The sequence below is a fragment of the Odontesthes bonariensis genome, chromosome 3, assembly GCF_027942865.1.
Source record: "Odontesthes bonariensis isolate fOdoBon6 chromosome 3, fOdoBon6.hap1, whole genome shotgun sequence".
NCBI classification, from domain to species: Eukaryota; Metazoa; Chordata; class Actinopteri; order Atheriniformes; family Atherinopsidae; genus Odontesthes; species Odontesthes bonariensis.
Window position 1 is genome coordinate 37,104,349 of NC_134508.1, and position 18,854 is coordinate 37,123,202.

Below are 18,854 nucleotides of genomic sequence, written 5' to 3' on the forward strand. Positions count from 1 at the left end.
AAGAGTATTCCAAAAAACTAATGTAGAGAAAAGTTGTGTAATGACACTAAAACAAGTTTAATCATTTAGAAGATAATAAATATCAATCAAAATGAATTATGATTACAGTTTACCTTTGGTGTAGTAACAACTTCAGGCCACTGGTCTGAAATGCAAAAGCATGTTGAAGAGGTAAGCATACATACCAAAGACTATGAGGCGAGTGTGCGTATCTGTGGAACCCAAAGGATTCTGGGCTGTGCAGCGATACATGGAGCCGTTAAGCTCTGCTGGCACTCTCTCAAGAATCAGCTCTCTCCCCTCTCGCTCAGTGCTGCCATCCAACAGGCGGCCCCCCACCCGCGTCCAGGTGAAGAGCGGCTCAGGGAAAACCTCATTCTATCAACACCAGGATGGAATGGAGAGAGACATAAAGAAAGGGGAAAAAGAGAAGGGGGTGTAAAGGCGGCTCAGAGAAAGTCCAAGTCTCAGCCAAGAGATTAAGAGAAAAGCATGCATGAATAAAACAAGCTCCAATTCCCCCCCTAATGAGATGCAAAGTTAAAAACATACATTAATAATCAACAATTCACTTTATAACAGTTTTCCCAAGCCTATGTCCTATGACTAACTGTATTAAAAAAGTTAGAAGTCAGTTTAGCTCATTTCAGTGAGGGTGTGAACTCAAAGAGCTTGGCTCTTTGGCAAATTCTAAAGACTTTTTATTTCAAAGCAGAGCACGCAATACGATGTCAGTGCACTCTGAAATCGTTAAAGCAAGCAGAGTTGGTGGTGTTTGTGTTCTTGCTTTTCGATGACCTGCACCGAAAATTCTAATTCTCACATGACCAGAAGCCACTTCATAGTTCAAACAAAGCACTGCACATCAGGGAGGTCCCGATAATACCATCATGCTTAACCTTAATACCTTAATTACAAAAAGAATTAGAGACAAAAGACGTAAAAGAAAAAGATGAATAAGTTGAAAGCAATATTTGTTTCCCTAAAGTTTTCCAATGATATCACAATAATATTACGGATGCTTTTGGCCATGATTATTGTGTGGTGAAACTTTGATATCATGACAGACATCCTACTACACAAATGTTTTGTGTTCATACAAGATGGAAGTTGCCTATCCTTAAATAATGTTGAAATTTAATTCAAGAGAGTTTGCATTTTTTTTTAAGAATTTAAAAAAAGGAAATACATGGAGGGGAAAAAAAAGTTGTAACATCTGGAGGCGAATATTGTTGAATCAGAAAAGCGGAAGCGAGAATTTTCAGTCTTGGCACACAATCTTATCTACTTGTGAAACCCTAAAGCCCAGGTCCAGTGAAGGATAAGGGAAATTTGCTTTTTGATCAGTCTGCACGCACTGATGCCCAAGCTGCTGAAGGGCCCGACTGCCTGTATGCCACAGTGAAGCCTGCTTGTAATAACCAATCTTAACCCTGCTCAAAGAGAAGATTTAAGAGAATCCCAAGGTTGCTGCGCAAACACAAACACATGTGCAGTCAATAGCTCAGTGCCCTAAACCAACAACAATACAAAATATTAATTTGTTCTCATAAAATGAAATAAAATCAAACATGAAATCTTGCCTGGATTCCTGAGCAGCGTCTGTAAAGTCACAAAGGAGATTTGTGCTGTGGGCTATTAGTGTGTTCTATATCAGGATTAGTCCTATTCTCTTCACCTGACTGACTCAAGCTGCCTGGTTTCGATGTGTCATTACTATCAAACAGACCATCACGGTCTGCGGGTCATTCACACCACAGACATAGATTTTTTTAGCAGGTAATGATAGTGATATAAAGACAAGTGTAGAGCAAAAAGCAGCAAAAATCGTGTCAAGTTGGCAAAATGTCGTGTTAATGGTTAGGACACTGGACAGACTACTGAAAGTCAAAAAAAAGTATTTTGGTTTATTCAGTTTCGAGTCTTATTACCTAAAGTTTTATTGAGTAAAAAATTAAGTTTAACACGACCAATGTGAAAACCACAAACTGGTTAAACTTATTTGAAGCCTTGAGTTTAGCAGTTTTGGCTGTCATCTAGGGATGGGAATCGAGAACCGGCTCCCAATAGTTTGATTCCGTGGAATCGTTAATCCACCTGCCTAATGATCCCACTTATAGGTTCTGCCAAAGCTATAGAGTTTAATACATGTATTACTCTATAGCTCTGGGTTCCGGCGAGGCAGAAGCACTCCAAAGTTTGGTTATATTTCACCAAAAAGGACAATACTCTTGCCTGCATTCAAAACTTGAGAGCCCTGTAACATAAAACTTCCAGGTCCTGTTGATTGTAATAATGTTAGCGACATACTGTATGCATAATTTCCATCTGATATTAACATTTAGTTGAGGAGGACTGCAAGAGTGAGGCAGGTTCATCGAGGCAGGGAAAAGTGAAATGACAGAGGTGAAAATAGATCAAATGTTGGTGCATACTTGAAATTAAGGTGTTACTGCAACCAAAGCCATTTGTACTATATTTGTACAACATAACTGGACGAGAACCGATAAGAGAACCGATAAGAGAATTGATAAGGAACTGAATCGATAAGCGATATTGATAATGGAACTGGAATTGCAAAATTCTTAACAATTCCCATCCCTACTGTCATCGTTGTGTTCTTTTTCTTAAGTTGCATGTGACAAACAAGGTGTGGATCTGACTGACAAAACGAAACCAACGCAAACTCAGAGGACACCATCATTTTATTCAAAAAGTAGTTCTACACTACACATACACTGCTGTATTTTACACTAAATTAGACGATACGATCATCATGCTGTAAATCAAGTAGTCTCTTAGACTATTAGCCATCTGACCAAGACCTGCTGGCCAGCAGAAATAATGAAACTTCAAATAGACTGTTACTTTGGCTTCAGCAAAATGACAAAAAAAGTAAAATTTGTATAGTAATTTAGTTAAACTAAGTATGTCATATGCATCAATAAATGGATAAAAATAAATATCTGCTCAACAGAGTAGAAAAGTAACAGAGGAAAACTAAACAGTTCATGCTTTCATGTGCAAAATTAAATTTTACACACTTTACATCTCATTTTTTTAAACCCCATGCACTTACCCCAGGCGATCCTACCTGGAATCCTTGCACAGTGATGCGTACTGTGTCCCCTACTATTGCCCTACTAGGGGTCATAAAGAGTTTAGGACCCTTAGGAGCAGCTGAAATGAGAGAAAAAAAAGACAAAGGGCAAAAGGTCATTATACTGAGCATGGAGAGCAAATCCTGCTGGACACCTGTTTCGGAGAAAGACAAATACAATTTCCTGTCAATTAAGGTCACAGGGCGAGAGGCGAGGGACCTGCAGGTTCTTTCATTCAAAGGACTGTCCTGGATTTATTTCCCTTTGGAGAGTAAAGGAACTAAATTGGGTAGCTATACTCATTACTGGAGAAGAATGGGAGTGCAACGGGTGGTGTGTGGATGTTGTCAGATAAGGGACACTCAGAGAGCTAATTCCCCTGTCTTGGTGTGGACAGCAGCCCCCAGATGGCTTTCATTTCCAGCACCTAAAACAATAGGGCACAGTGGGAGAGGAAACAGGCAGATTCCAATATTATGAAATTGTGTGGGACCAGTGACTGTCTTGTGTATGAGCTGTTGAGATAAAATGAGTGATTTGCAATATGCTATAAAAAGGTAAGTAATTTCATTACCACTAAATTGCAAAGAACATGACATTAGGCCATTATAAGCAGGTTCCGCACAATTTGTGATGATTAACAATTCTAAAAATAACTGCTTCATACGGAGCGTAGTTCCATATGTTAAACCAATGGACTGAACAACACATGCAATGAGAATCAAGCAAAGGGCATCCAATCAGTAATGTCTGCAAATCCAGTTCTGCTGTTAATTTATTTTGAAGTCTTAATATGAATCACACTGTCTGGTTGTTCTTATCGATGAGTAAAAGTAAAGGATAAACAGAAGACAGACAAATGGTCTGAGTCTTTAGCCATTTGTCTGGTGACAAAATTTTCACAGTCAGTGACTAAATGTCTAATACAAGCTCATATAAGACTAATGTTTAAAACTCACACTATCAAATCTGAGCAGGATGGAGCATGTGGCACTGCCCAGAAACAATATCCTATCTGCTTATGCTGATATAAAACTAGAAACAATAGCATTTAAACTGCATGAAACAGTTTATTAGTGTATTAGTTAGTAAAAGAAGGAATCGAAAACAGTCAACCTGCTGGGTGAATTTATCTAATCTGTTATCGGTACCACGTACAACTCAGAATACAACAGAGACCACTGTAAACTCCACAAAGCTAGCCTTACTTAATATTAGATCTCTGTCCAATAAGTCACTGTTAGTTAATGACTTCATAATTTCACACAATTTAGATTTTCTTTTTCTGACAGAAACATGGTTAACAGAGAGCACAAGTGCTACTGTTCTTAATGAAGCAGCTCCCCCAAACTTTAGTTTTATGGATAAATGCCGAAATGGGAGGAAAGGTGGGGGGGAGGCTGCCTTATTTAAAGATACATTCCAGTGTAAAGAGATATCATTTGGTGATTTCACTTCTTTTGAATATCTGAGTTTTATTTTAAAGGGTGTTCCTAAAATCCTGTTCTTAATCATTTACAGATCTCCAGGATACTGTGCAAGTTTTATTGATGATTTTTCTGAATTATTGTCTGTTATTTCGACTGATTTTAACCATTTTATCTTGACCGGGGATTTTAACATTCACATGGATAATATGACGGATGGTACTGCCAAAGAATTTTCTTATGTGCTGGACATGTTTGGTTTGTGGCAGCATGTAACAGAACCTACCCAACTTCGAGGTCACATTCTGGACCTGGTCATTTCTAAAGGTGTTGATATTTCTTCTGTTGTTGTTACTGATTTGGCCTTGTCTGACCATTTTTGTATTTTATTTGATTTACATATTACTCAGAATGTTCAAACAACCAGCTTCTCAGTTAAGAAGAGGTATATCAATGAGAAAACAAGTGCTCAGTTTAGGGAGGCCATAGTTATGTTACCAACAATGAGCGCAGAGTCGGTTGAAGGAATGCTGGATCATTTTAACTTGAACATTTTTAATGTAATGGAAGCTGTTGCACCGATAAGAATCAAGAGCACCTTGATCAAACAGAAAACCCCATGGAGAAACACCACTACGGTCAAAAATCTGAAAAGAGAATGCAGGAAAGCTGAACGTAAATGGAGGAAAACAAAGCTTCAGATTCACTATGAGCTATACAAAGAAAGCCTGCGTAGTTATAACAATGTGCTGTGCAAGGCCAGACAGCTGCATTTATCTGAAATGATTAATAAGAATGTCAACAATTCTCGAACTCTGTTTGCTATGGTTGAAAAACTCACAAATCCTCCTACACAGTCAAACCCAGACCTCCTCTCCACTGAGAAATGCAACGAATTTGCCAACTTTTTTAGCCAAAAAAATCAAAACAATTAGACAAAATATTAACGCAACACAGAAAAACAAGAAAACTAATCTGTGTCTAAAACCTAGAAATAACTCTGACGTTATGTCACAATTTAATATTGTTAATTTAAAAATCCTAGAGGAAACAGTTCGGCAGCTGAAATCAACAACTTGTTCTCTGGACATAATACCATCTGACTTTTTAAAAACTGTTTTTACCTCAGTAGAAAGTGATCTCCTACGAATAGTTAACAGCTCACTGGCATCAGGCATTTTTCCCAAGTCACTGAAGACAGCTGCCATTAAGCCACTCCTAAAGAAGAGAACTCTAGATGCCTCTATGATGAACAACTACAGACCTGTCTCTAACCTCTCTTTTATATCCAAGATTATTGAGAAAGTTGTATTTAACCAGCTCAACGACTTCAGACGTCATCACAGCACTGAAACAGCTCTGGTCAAAGTGTTAAACGACATTAGGTTGAATACTGATTCTGGTAATGTTTCAGTCCTGGTCCTGTTGGACCTCAGCGCTGCGTTTGATACTGTAGATCACAGAATCCTGTTGCACAGGCTGGAAAACTGGGTTGGAATTTCTGGAGCGGTCCTTAACTGGTTCAGGTCCTACTTAGAAGGCCGGAGTTATTTTGTTACTATTGGCAGCTATGAATCTGAGCGAGTGGCCATGACTTGTGGAGTCCCCCAGGGGTCAATTCTTGGACCTCTTCTGTTTAACTTGTATATGCTCCCTTTGGGTCAGATATTGCAGAATTTTAACATCAATTATCACAGTTATGCAGACGATACACAACTTTATGTGTCTCTGTCACCGGACGACTGCAGCCCAGCTGACGTTCTGTGTCAGTGTCTGGAGGAAGTAAACACCTGGATGAGAGAGAATTTTCTACAATTAAATGAAGACAAAACTGAGATCATTCTGTTTGGTAGCAAAGAGAAGAGGGTCAGCGTTGGTAAATATCTTGAGACTGAATGACCCTTACAATCACTGACCAAGTTCGTAACCTCGGAGTGTTGATAGACTCAGATCTGACTTTCAGCAGCCACATCAAAGCTGTCACCAAGGCAGCTTTTTACCACCTCAGAAATATCAACAGAATTAAAGGTTTCCTCTCCCAAAAAGACCAGGAGAAACTCATCCATGCATTCATCTCCAGTAGACTCGATTACTGTAATGCTCTTTTAACTGGACTTCCCAAAAAGAGCATTAAACATCTGCAGCTCATCCAGAACGCTGCTGCTAGAGTTTTAACCCGGACTAAGAGATCTGAACACATCACACCAGTTTTAAAATCTTTACACTGGCTTCCAGTCAGTCACAGAATAGATTTTAAAAGCCTGCTGATGGTTTACAAATCCCAGAATGGTTTAGGCCCAAAATACATCTGTGATATGTTCAGAGAATATAAAGCCAGCAGAGCTCTTAGATCCAAGGACTCAGGTCAGCTGGTCCAGTCCAGAGTCCAAACTAAACATGGAGAAGCAGCATTTAGCTGTTATGCTGCAAATAAGTGGAACAAACTGCCACTGGAGATTAAACTTTCACCAAATGTAGACATTTTTAAATCCAGGTTAAAAACATTTCTTTTCTCATGTGTCTATGCATGAAATATCTTTTAACTTATCTAGACTGTTGCCTGATTTTAAATTAATCCATCCATCCATCCATCATCTTCCGCTGGTCCGGGGATCGGGTCGCAGGGGCAGCAGCTTGAGCAAAGAGACCCAGACGTCCCTGTCCCCGGCCACTTCCTCCAGCTCTTCTGGGGGGACCCCGAGGCGTTCCCAGGCCAGCCGAGAGACATAGTCTCTCCAACGTGTCCTGGGTCTTCCCCGGGGCCTCCTCCCAGTGGGACGGGCCCGGAACACCTCACCGGGGAGGCGTCCAGGAGGCATTCTCACTAGATGCCAGAGCCACCTCATCTGACTCCTCTCGATGCGGAGGAGCAGCGGTTCTACTCCGAGCCCCTCCCGGATGACCGAGCTTCTCACCCTATCTCTAAGGGAGAGCCCAGACACCCTGCGGAGGAAACTCATTTCGGCCGCTTGTATTCGCGATCTCGTTCTTTCGGTCACTACCCACAGCTCGTGACCATAGGTGAGGATAGGAACATAGATTGACCGGTAAAACGAGAGCTTCGCCTTCTGGCTCAGCTCCTTCTTCACCAAGACGGGCCGGTGCAGAGCCCGCATCACTGCAGACGCCGCACCGATCCGTCTGTCAATCTCCTGCTCCATTCGTCCCTCACTCGTGAACAAGACCCCGAGATACTTGAACTCCTCCACTTGGGGAAGGATCTCATTCCCGACCCGGAGAGGGCATTCCACCCTTTTCCGGCCGAGGACCATGGTCTCGGATTTGGAGGTGCTGATTCTCATCCCAGCCGCTTCACACTCGGCTGCGAACCGCTCCAGTGAGAGCTGAAGGTCCCGGCCTGAGGACGCCAACAGAACCAAATCGTCCGCAAAAAGCAGAGACCCGATTCTGAGGTCGCCAAACCGGACCCCCTCAACGCCCTGGCTGCGCCTAGAAATTCTGTCCATAAAAATTATGAACAGAATCGGTGACAAAGGGCAGCCCTGACGGAGTCCAACCCTCACAGGAAACATGTCCGACTTACTGCCGGCAATGCGGACCAAACTCTGACACCGGTCATACAGGGACCGAACAGCCTGTATCAAAGAGTCCGGCACTCCATACTCCCGGAGCACCCCCCACAAGAGTCCCCGAGGGACACGGTCGAACGCCTTCTCCAAGTCCACAAAACACATGTAGACCGGTTGGGCGAACTCCCATGCACCCTCCAGGATCCTGCGGATGGTATAGAGCTGGTCCACTGTTCCACGGCCAGGACGAAAACCACACTGCACCTCCTGAATCCGAGATTCGACTATCCGTTGGATCCTCCTCTCCAGTACCCCCGAATAGACCTTACCAGGGAGGCTGAGGAGTGTGATCCCCCTATAGTTGGAACACACCCTCCGGTCCCCCTTTTTAAAGAGGGGGACCACCACCCCAATCTGCCAGTCCAGAGGCACTGCCCCACAACATCCAGAGCCTTGAGGAACTCAGGACGGACCTCATCCACCCCCGGGGCCTCGCCACCGAGGAGTTTTTTGACCACCTCGGCGACCTCAGCCCCAGAGATGGGAGGTCCCACGTCCGAGCTCCCCAACTCTGCTTCCTCATCGGAAGGCGTGTCGGTAGGATTGAGGAGGCCCTCGAAGTATTCCCCCCACCGACTCACGACGTCCCTAGTAGAAGTCAGCAGAGCCCCGCCCTCACCATACACGGTGTTGACGGTGCACCGCTTCCCCCCCCTGAGCCGCCGGATGGCGGACCAGAATCTCCTCGAGGCCGTCCGGAAGTCGTTCTCCATGGCCTCCCCGAACTCCTCCCAAGCCCGAGTTTTTGCCTCAGCAACCGCCGAGGCTGCGTTCCGCTTGGCCTGTCGGTACCCATCAGCTGCTTCCAGAGTCCCACTGGCCAAAAAGGCCCGATAGGACTCCTTCTTCAGCTTGACGGCTTCCCTCACCGCTGGTGTCCACCAGCGGGTTCGGGGATTGCCGCCACGACAGGCACCGACCACCTTACGGCCACAGCTCCGGTCGGCCGCCTCAACAATGGAGGCACGGAACATGGCCCATTCGGGCTCAATGTCCCCCACCTCCCTCGGGACATGGTTGAAGCTCTGCCGGAGGTGGGAGTTGAAACTTCTCCTTACAGGGGATTCCGCCAGCCGTTCCCAACAGACCCTCACAATACGTTTGGGCCTGCCAGGTCTGACCGGCTTCCTCCCCCACCAGCGGAGCCAACTCACCACCAGGTGGTGATCAGTTGACAGCTCCGCCCCTCTCTTCACCCGAGTGTCCAGGACATACGGCCGCAAGTCCGACGATACAACCACAAAGTCGATCATCGAGCTGCGGCCTAGGGTGTCCTGGTGCCAAGTGCACATATGGACACCCTTATGCCTGAACATGGTGTTCGTTATGGACAGTCCGTGACGAGCACAGAAGTCCAACAACAAAACACCACTCTGATTCAGATCGGGGGGGCCGTTCCTCCCAATCACGCCCCTCCAGGTCTCACTGTCATTGCCCACGTGAGCATTGAAGTCTCCCAGCAGGACGAGGGAGTCTCCCGGAGGAGCACTCTCCAGTGCCTCCTCCAGGGACTCCAAAAAGGGTGGGTATTCTGAACTGCCGTTCGGTGCATAAGCACAAACAACAGTCAGGACCCGTCCCCCCACCCTAAGGCGGAGGGAGGCTACCCTCTCGTCTACCGGGGTGAACCCCAATGTACAGGCGCACAGCCGGGGGGCAATAAGTATGCCCACACCTGCTCTACGCCTCTCACCGCGGGCAACTCCAGAGTGGAAGAGAGTCCACCCCCTCTCGAGGAGGCTGGTTCCGGAGCCCAAGCCATGTGTCGAGGTGAGTCCGACTATATCTAGCCGGAACCGCTCAGCCTCGCGCACCAGCTCAGGCTCCTTCCCCAGCAGAGAGGTGACGTTCCACGTCCCAAGAGCCAGCTTCAGTAGCCGAGGATCAGACCGCCAAGGTCCCCGCCTTCGCCTGCCGCCCAGCTCACACTGCACCCGACCCCCATGGCCCCTCCCACGGGTGGTGAGCCCGTAGGAAGGGGGACCCGTGCCGTTTCTTCGGGCTGTGCCCGACCGAGCCCCACGGGCACATACCCGGCCACCAGGCGCTCGCCGGCGGGCCCCACCCCTGGGCCTGGCTCCAGGGGGGGGCCCCGGTGACCCGCGTCCGGGCGAAGGAACACGGTATCCAAAAATATTACTCATCATAGGGGTTTTGTGAGCTGTTCTTTGTCTGGTCACTCATCTAGGATCTGTTTGCCATGGGTGACCCTACCAGGGGCTTAAAGCCCCAGACAACATAGCTCCCAGACTCATTGGGGCACGCAACCCCCCCCACCACGGTAAGGTGACAGCTCACGTCCCACCCCAGACCCCTCAGGTTCACCTGCCCCCACCGGAGCCTCAAGTTCTTCCGGTTATGCCACCTGTTTACCCCCTGCCTGATGCCAATCTCTTGAACCCATTGCCTTCTCATCTCTTCTCTGCAGCAGTTGAACAGACGCAAGATTTGCCCAAATTTCCAGAATACCCTCCTCATGCCCAATGTTTTTATCCTTTTCTTCCCCCTCCCTCAGCTGAACAAAGTACCACTCTAGTGCCCAAAGTCATGACTCCTCTCCAGAAACTTTTCTACTCTCTTAATAAAATCATTTAAATTAATTTAAATGATTTTATTTGTTTCTCTTTATATTATTTTATGTATTTTTAATGCTTCTTGCACTCCCTGCTGCAATGCTTTTATTTTATGTAAAGCACTTTGAACTGTTTGTACATGAAATGTGCTATACAAATAAATTTGATTTGATTTGATTATAAAGGGAATCCAGATGATACATGAGGAGGAAACAGGAGATATTCATACTCGCTGAAAGACTTCAGCAACACTAGTGTTTCTGCAATTCTTTTTAAACTAATGAATTTGTCCATGGAATCTTAGACAAAGCAGTACAAATTGGAGCAATGTCCCAGAGAATAAAAATTCATGGAAAATATTCACATGGCACCCAAACCAAAGACCTCATGCAGACAAAGACTTAGCTAAGTGTTCCATCTCCTGCCCAAGATGGATGGCATTTCACAGGCAAAGGCTGGCATAGCAGCAATGTGAAGCACTCCTCTTTCCTCTTCTGTCACACAAACAGAAAGTATTTTTAAATTCTCATGTCATGGAGTGTGCAAGGCATATGGCTGGGAGACGATGGCCGATTTCTGGGATTTGCTCCAGCAGTGACAGTTGGCATACTACGTCACCACCTTTGATTGCGGCAGCACGCAGTGTGATGGACATGACACAGCCTGTCTGGCGAGAGGGTGTCACAGGGGAAATAGGCCACGGTCCAATGAGACCACCTCCTCAACTTCTTCACTCTGAAAGAAAGACCTGTTTTCACATAAGGAGAGTTCAGAGAATAAACAGCAGCTCATCCTATATCAGGTGTGCTTCAAAACCAAGCCAAGACATCAACAGGTTTGTGCAGCTGTTTCACAGACTTAAGGAAAACTGTCACATTAGCTGGGTGAATGGTTCTCTTGAAAAAGGGAAACTACACAGGAAAGCAGCCAAATTCAAAAAAAGGCCTGACTGGTGGATTATTCTATTGTCATGAATCAAGCCCAGTGTAACGCCTGTCATCCACTGAACAAACATGTTATTCTTAGTGACCCAAAGCAAAGAGATAAGGAAGACTGATGCCTGTGATTTACTAAGCTACCGGTGAATTTGCAACATATGTCACAAGGCTATATGCACCCTGTCAAACAGTCATCAATAGAGACATTTAGTTAGAAATATATTCACACACACACACACACACACATTTCCTCAAACTAAACATCTCTCTTTGACTTTCTGGCAAAGCAAAAACTGATATGTGAACCTGACTGGAACAAAGAACGTTTTTTTTTTAATATAGTAATTAAAATGCACTGTTCGTGAATGATGTGATTTTCATGAATTTTTAGATTCCTGACACCCACCACCAGCCTCAGTAACATTTGTATGGTGAGCACAGAGCCTGTCATGAATATGCATGAAGTGTGCTACAACATTGGTCAATTGTCAGACTGTCGCACTGTCTCCTGTGGCAATATTACATCTCTGAAAGATTTATGACTTATGAGCTCTGAAAAGATCCCCCATTCATTTCCTGACCACAGACACACACACCTGAGAGAACCAAGAGGGTGTGTGTATAAGTGCAATAATACAGTTACAGCTGCATGATATGAATGAATAGGACATGGAAATTATGGGAATCCTTAGGTGGGCCATTCAATATGTATAGTCAGAGTTACACTTGCTGAAATAAAGATTGAGATATTTTGTCAGTAAGGCAACACAATGTACCCTCAGTACTGAATCAAAACCATTATAGATTTAAGAAATAAATGGAAAAAAAATACTACTCCATCCAACAAGGAGCAAGCCCAAAGCAGGTCAGTAAATCCTTTGAATTTCACGTGTGCTCTAGAATCAACAAATCTACAAAATTACAATGAACAAAATGTACTTTTTCTGTTCTTCTTTTAGTGAAAAAAAACAACGTGCCTCGTGAATCTACCATCTCTTTAAAGGAACAAAGGTATTAATAAATTAATGAGATCACAGGAAATATTATCATTTATCATATTACCAACTTTGACATTTAGCAAGAGCTTGACAGGACCAACTTCCCTTTGTGCACTTTGTGTTTAATCAACATCATGGGAGCAAAAAAGGAGGTTTTACTGCAACACTGTCTTGAGATGACAGTTTAAGCCATTATACCTTCAAATGATGCTGCTGTCTCCCCCTGTTATATGGTCTGTACAATATTTATATTCCATTGGTACATGAAGATGACAGTTATGACATTTTTAAAACAATATTCTGGTATGAAATATTCCAATTTGATAAAGTGACATTAGCAATTACAACAATTGGTTTTACATAAGGCCTGAAGTGCTTTTTTTCAACATTGGATTTCCAGAAATGATGTAGAAATCCCAACCCCCACACATTAAACTAATCATCCCCACAAACATTGTGGCAGAGCCTAGTATGACTTTTTCTTTGTATATCAGACTTTCTTTATTATCCTAGTGAAATCAGCTTTCATTATCACTGTAATTATTTTGAATCCATCCTACATACATCATTCTGCTTATTAATGACAAGTTCAAAAGCATACAAGAACATATCATTGAAATTTGTCTAGAGCAGAGACACCTATTCTTTTTTGTTTGTTTGTTTTGTTTTTCCAACAATTTCTTTTACTTTCTTTAAAAAAAAGAAAAGCGATGTGTTTTTGGACTTCTTTTTGTTCATCATCCTACCATCCCATCAAAGTCAAGTGTCAAACTACAAAGGGGGTGAGAGATGTTAGGGGGCTGAAGTCTGCTGTTGATATGCCTCTAAGCTAATAAAGTAGTAATGGAAAAAAAAGCTATGTGTGTAAAGGCCAGCTGGCATTGTGGAACCAGTGCAGAACCCACCACTCTAACCAGTGGCGCTTTATATGTATAAGCATACAATGAAGCTGGGTTCAGATGCCTCTGTTTGGTATGTTAAGCACCAAAGAAGAGGCAGAGGGTTAACAATTTTTTTTTTTTTGTAGCCAATAAGGCACAACTAAAATGTTCAAAAGGATAGTGATTCTTTTGAAAACCCATTATTTTAAAGTCAGTGTTACATCTGGCATTTCATCAATCATACACATTTAATCCTATAGATGGTGTCAATATGCTGGAGTCTTACCTGCCCAACAATGGGTGAAAGACAGAATATACCGGGACGGGTTCTCATGGGCTGTATCCCAATAGTCAATTTAAGCTTGCTTCAAATTTAGTTTGGATTTGGAGCCTACAGATTGTATGTTTGCATCAGTTTACAGAAAGAATTCGCATCCCTAGTTTACAGGATGGTTTATCGCTGATGGAACATTAGTTACTGGTTGTAAATTCCTCTCTGAGTGTTCATTTTAGAATTAGAAAAATATAAAGCAGAATTGGTTATTGTGATTCATGATGTTGATACCTGATCTAGTTAGAGTGTGTCATAGGGGCATTATATTTTAGCAAAGCAGAGGCTGTGTAAATAGATGCCAAGCACCCCCCTTACAGTTGTTGCAACATGCAGTTACACTTCTGGGGAATGTATGTCAGACTGTGAGGAAGCTGTGGCATTGGTTATGCGCTGGTCTGAGTTGAAGAATAAAACTATATTGGGGCTTTACACTGCCTCTTCAGACTTGGAGCAATAATGTTGCATGTGAATTTAGTAGAAGTCCCATACATCTTAAACTTATGTGAAATATAGCTTTTTTCCCCTCTTTTCAGATAACACAATTAGAAACAAATCATCAAAAAATACAAAAAAGATTTATTATGAATTAAGAAAAAACATGACATGATGATGTCAGGAATATGCAGACACAGTGCTGACAGAAGAATAATAGATAAATGTCAACAACTACACTTTGGACAATATTTGGATGCAGCTCTGCTACATATATGCCGTAGCATTCTCACTATCAAGTTAAGAAAATCAAAGAAATACCTCAAGAAGAAGGGACACCACCTTCAACAGAAGGAACATGATTAATCTTAATTAGTCTCACAGGGCCACACAGTAGTTGTAGCTTGAATTGACCAAAGTTTTACCCAAGGAAAAGCCCAACAACGACTCATTCAAATAAATGGTAAATACTAATTGAAATCTTAAACCAAAACATTAACCTTTAATTACAAGCAGGAGAAGTTTATGTGTTATGAGAACCTAATTGCACATGGGATTTGTATTGTAAGGTAGGAAACAACTTGTGACTATGTATTAGGGGTGGGCGATATGGGCAAAAAAAAATATCTCGATATTTTTTAGGATTTTCACGAAAAAGATATTTTGACGATATTTAAAAAAAAAAAATTAAAACTTGGGTTAAGATCACAATAAAATGAACACAAGCATGCAAGTCTAAGCACACACGGCCGGTACAGTGAAACTGCGAATGGCTCATTAAATCAGTTATGATTCCTTTGATCGCTCTACCGTTACTTGGATAACTGTGGAAATTCTAGAGCTAATACATGCAAAACGAGCGCTGACCTTCGGGGATGCGTGCATTTATTAGACCCAAAACCCATGCGGGGTGCCTCTCGAGGTGCCCCGGCCGCTTTGGTGACTGATAACCTCGAGCCGTTTCTCAGGCTACTTCTCCCTCCGGAGAGGGAGCCTGAGAAACGGCTACCACATCCAAGGAAGGCAGCAGGCGCGCAAATTACCCACTCCCGACTCGGGGAGGTAGTGACGAAAAATAACAATACAGGACTCTTTCAATTCTTTAACGAGGATCAATTGAAGGGCAAGTCTGGTGCCAGCAGCCGCGGTAATTCCAGCTCCAATAGCGCATCTTAAAGTTGCTGCAGTTAAAAAGCTCGTAGTTGGATCTCGGGATCGAGCTGACGGTCCGCCGCGAGGCGAGCTACCGTCTGTCCCAGCCCCTGCCTCTCGCTGTCCCAGCCCCGGCCTCTCGGCGCCCCCTCGATGCTCTTAGCTGAGTGTCCCGCGGGGTCCGAAGCGTTTACTTTGAAAAAAATAGAGCGTTCAAAGCAGGGCGTGGCGTGGCGCTGTGGTAAGGGCAGAGGACCACTGGCGCCGCACTTTTTGGCGATGGGAAAAAAAAATAAATAAATAAAAAAATTTTTTGCCTATATCTCGATATTGCAAAATTACTCATCGTCAAAACAACATTCACGATAATTTCGCAAACGATACATATCGCCCACCCCTACTATGTATAGTGAGTCACAATATTTAACCATGTTGATATTGAGTTACAGAAATGCTTCAAAAGAGCAAGAGAATGGGAAAAGATCCCAGAGCTGAGTTATATTGGGTGGGTCCTAATTCAAGTCAACGACTCGCAACTTTGAAGTAATTAACGGTTCTAACACTGCAGCTCAAGGCACCAACCATAACAAAGAGGGGAGAGGATGGGTCCTACTTTTGGTGGCCATTGTTGTTGTCCTGCACATGTGCCCTTGCTGAATAGCTTGTCTGGGTACCACTGGCTGCTGATGAAGCAGGTACAAGGAGCTTCATCCTCTGCCTCAGCTGTCCGACTCCTTGATTAGGCGGTGGTCCATCTGCTAGTCAGCTTCTGCGGGAACTTCAGTGTGTCAGAGAGGACCAACAACCTACCTATCTCTCTGCGCTTCAACTGATGTCGCAAGATGTTGCGTCAAAAAGAAAAACTATAGCTGCGTTCACCTGTGTCTTTTGAGTTTGGAGTAGATTTGGTGGGTAAAATAGACCAACTCTTGTGACTTAAATTCAATTCATACAAAGATCAAAATGGAAAAATTTTAACAAAAATTGCACTGGCTCTTTGCAGGAAAAATACTTTGTATGGAGCAAAAATCACCAAGGTTACTATGTAACATCCAATACAGCAGTGGACTTTAGAACGTGCAACGAAAACAAAGAACATGTAAACAAAAAGACAAAAACAAAAAGATGGGCGCCAGACAAACAAAAATGAAAAACACATCCAAAATCTTTGTTATAATTCCATTTCTCCTTCAGAAATTCTTTTTTTTTTTTCTTTTCAGCACAAGGGTTTGGATTCATGCAGGCGGGGTGTGAAGCTGAGTGTTAGCTGGTCTTAGGCTTATATTTCAGCCAATGAGATGACTGGCACATTTTTGGCCTTTGTCTGGGGCATACAGATCTGGTTAAAAGTTTAATTCTAGTGTCAAGATTTGTGATTAAAATGCCCTCCATTTCTAAATTCTCTTGTCTAAAAACATGTTTGTTTAGCGAGGTCTGAAAAGTACATTAGTAATATGTAGAACAAGGCTAGCAACTAGTGTTTTACGCTGGCAGGAGGTAGAGGTCTTGGTATGGGGATCTGCATTATGCAATTTTTTTTTTTTTACATGGGAGAGAGCATCTGGTCAGTGTTTGGCTCAGACGTCCTCCTCTACATTTCATTGTCTTTTGTATGTTTCAGCTGATACGTTCTAATTTTAAAGTCTGTTGGTCTGCTTAGCAGCAGGGTGTTAATGTTCTTCAAGTGAAGGTTTATGGCAGGGAGGGAAAGTCTGATGAATAGGGTAACATTCTAATCATCTCAGAGAAACAAAGGCCAATTTAAAGTGAAGGGATGTTTTAAGTCTTCCATGTCTGGTGAAGTCCCAACTTCTGTTCAAACTGGTGAGTTTCATTCAACAAATCCCAAACAGGACTGGTAATAGGTGTCCCAGAGATTGAGCACCACTTCTTCCACGCTGAGTTTGTGTGGTATTTCTACTTTTGGATCAGTTGCAGCCTATTCATTGCATTCGGCATCTTCCCAAAAACATTTAAATAAATCTGTGCACATTCAAATTATTCATTAAAAACAGACTTTGGTTGTAGTGTATTCACCTACACAAACAAGATTGGGACTGAAACTGTAATCACATTGATTACACTACACATCCATACTATAAGCAAAGTACTCAATGTATTGCTCTTGTATTTACAGGTTTGATTGAGGATAAAAGTCTCAAATATGGTTCCAGAAGCAATTCTTATCATCCTGCTTAAAATCCTGCAGCTCAGGCAGATGGTGAGACATGCCATAGCAGTCTGGAGTTTTTTTTACATTCACCAGGTGCTCTCAGTGAAAAAGAAAACCACATTAGCGTATGCCTAACATCTATGCGTATGGTGTCGTTTTAGAAAATGTGTAGAGATAGGCCACAATATATGATGGTCAATGACATTCCATGTAGTTTACTGTAGATTCTGCCCTCAATTAGTCAATTTGCAATATTTTGAAGCACACTTTCATGTACAAAATTTTCAATTGAGAATTAGAACAGTGCCACAAAATGGTTGATTCAATACAAACGTGGACTACAGTGAATAAGTGGATATTCCAATCTCAAACAGACATACAAAACTCTATACATTAGTCCTAAAGACAATTTAAATTTACCAATGAATCCAATAAATATGTCTTTGGATTGTCAGAGGAAAACTTGAACATTGTAAAATAAAAACAGCAAACAGGGAAAATACAGAACCCCACACTGTACAAAGGCCAAAATGGCAAATGGGTAAGAGCCTCTTCTTGCTGTAGGATGAAAGTACAACACAACAGTACACAAAATGGCAACAGCAATACACAGCAATGGCAAAATCACTGACAGGTAAAGTGAGTAACAAGGCTTACTTTGTTACAACACAATAATCTGCTAGGTAGAAGACACTCCAGGATACCCTCAGAAGGTTTGTCAAATCATCAAATCTCCCCAGATATCCATGGACAACAAAACAAAGAAGAGGTTGCAGTGTGCCTCGAGAGATTTCTAATGCCTATTTTACCTTGTAAAGGAATTAAGGACTTTCCACTTTTAAATGATTATGGCAGAGAGATTTATAGAGATTCATGCAGATTGTCTACAGCTCATAAACAGCATAAAATTATTTTTTAATTAGATTGAAGCTGGTGATGTGAGATAAAATACTGCCAGTGAGACAATGCATAAAGCAAACATGGAACGACCACAGTCTCAGTCTTGCCGCCTTCAACCATTGCTTGCATCTTGTGATATTGTCTCTGTTTATCATGTAAGGATAGCATGGCTGTTCTCCAGGAGTACTATGCCAACATATTGCCTTTGAAGTGTTAATTGGATGAGCTGTGAGCCATCTTTGTTTTTTAAGAAAACTTATCTAAAAAAATATATATAGTCAGTATTTGTTGTCTTGATCATGCGATACAGACACACACACATACCTCTTGGTAACTTTTCCCATAAGATATGACT

General features: G+C 42.8%; 1 protein-coding gene across 3 annotated transcripts in view; it reads right to left on the minus strand.

Moving 5' to 3' along the window:
* Positions 1-18,854, minus strand: part of igsf21a (immunoglobin superfamily, member 21a) — a 183,298-nt gene that overhangs the window by 13,165 nt on the left and 151,279 nt on the right. For 2 of the 3 annotated variants that reach the window (XM_075461708.1, XM_075461707.1), the window contains 2 exons: positions 3,080-3,180; positions 186-378 (listed from right to left, as the gene is read on the minus strand). In XM_075461708.1, coding sequence (XP_075317823.1) covers positions 186-378; positions 3,080-3,180 — 294 coding nt within the window. The remainder of the gene's footprint in view (positions 1-185; positions 379-3,079; positions 3,181-18,854) is intronic. The other variant, XM_075461709.1, reaches the window with a different exon arrangement.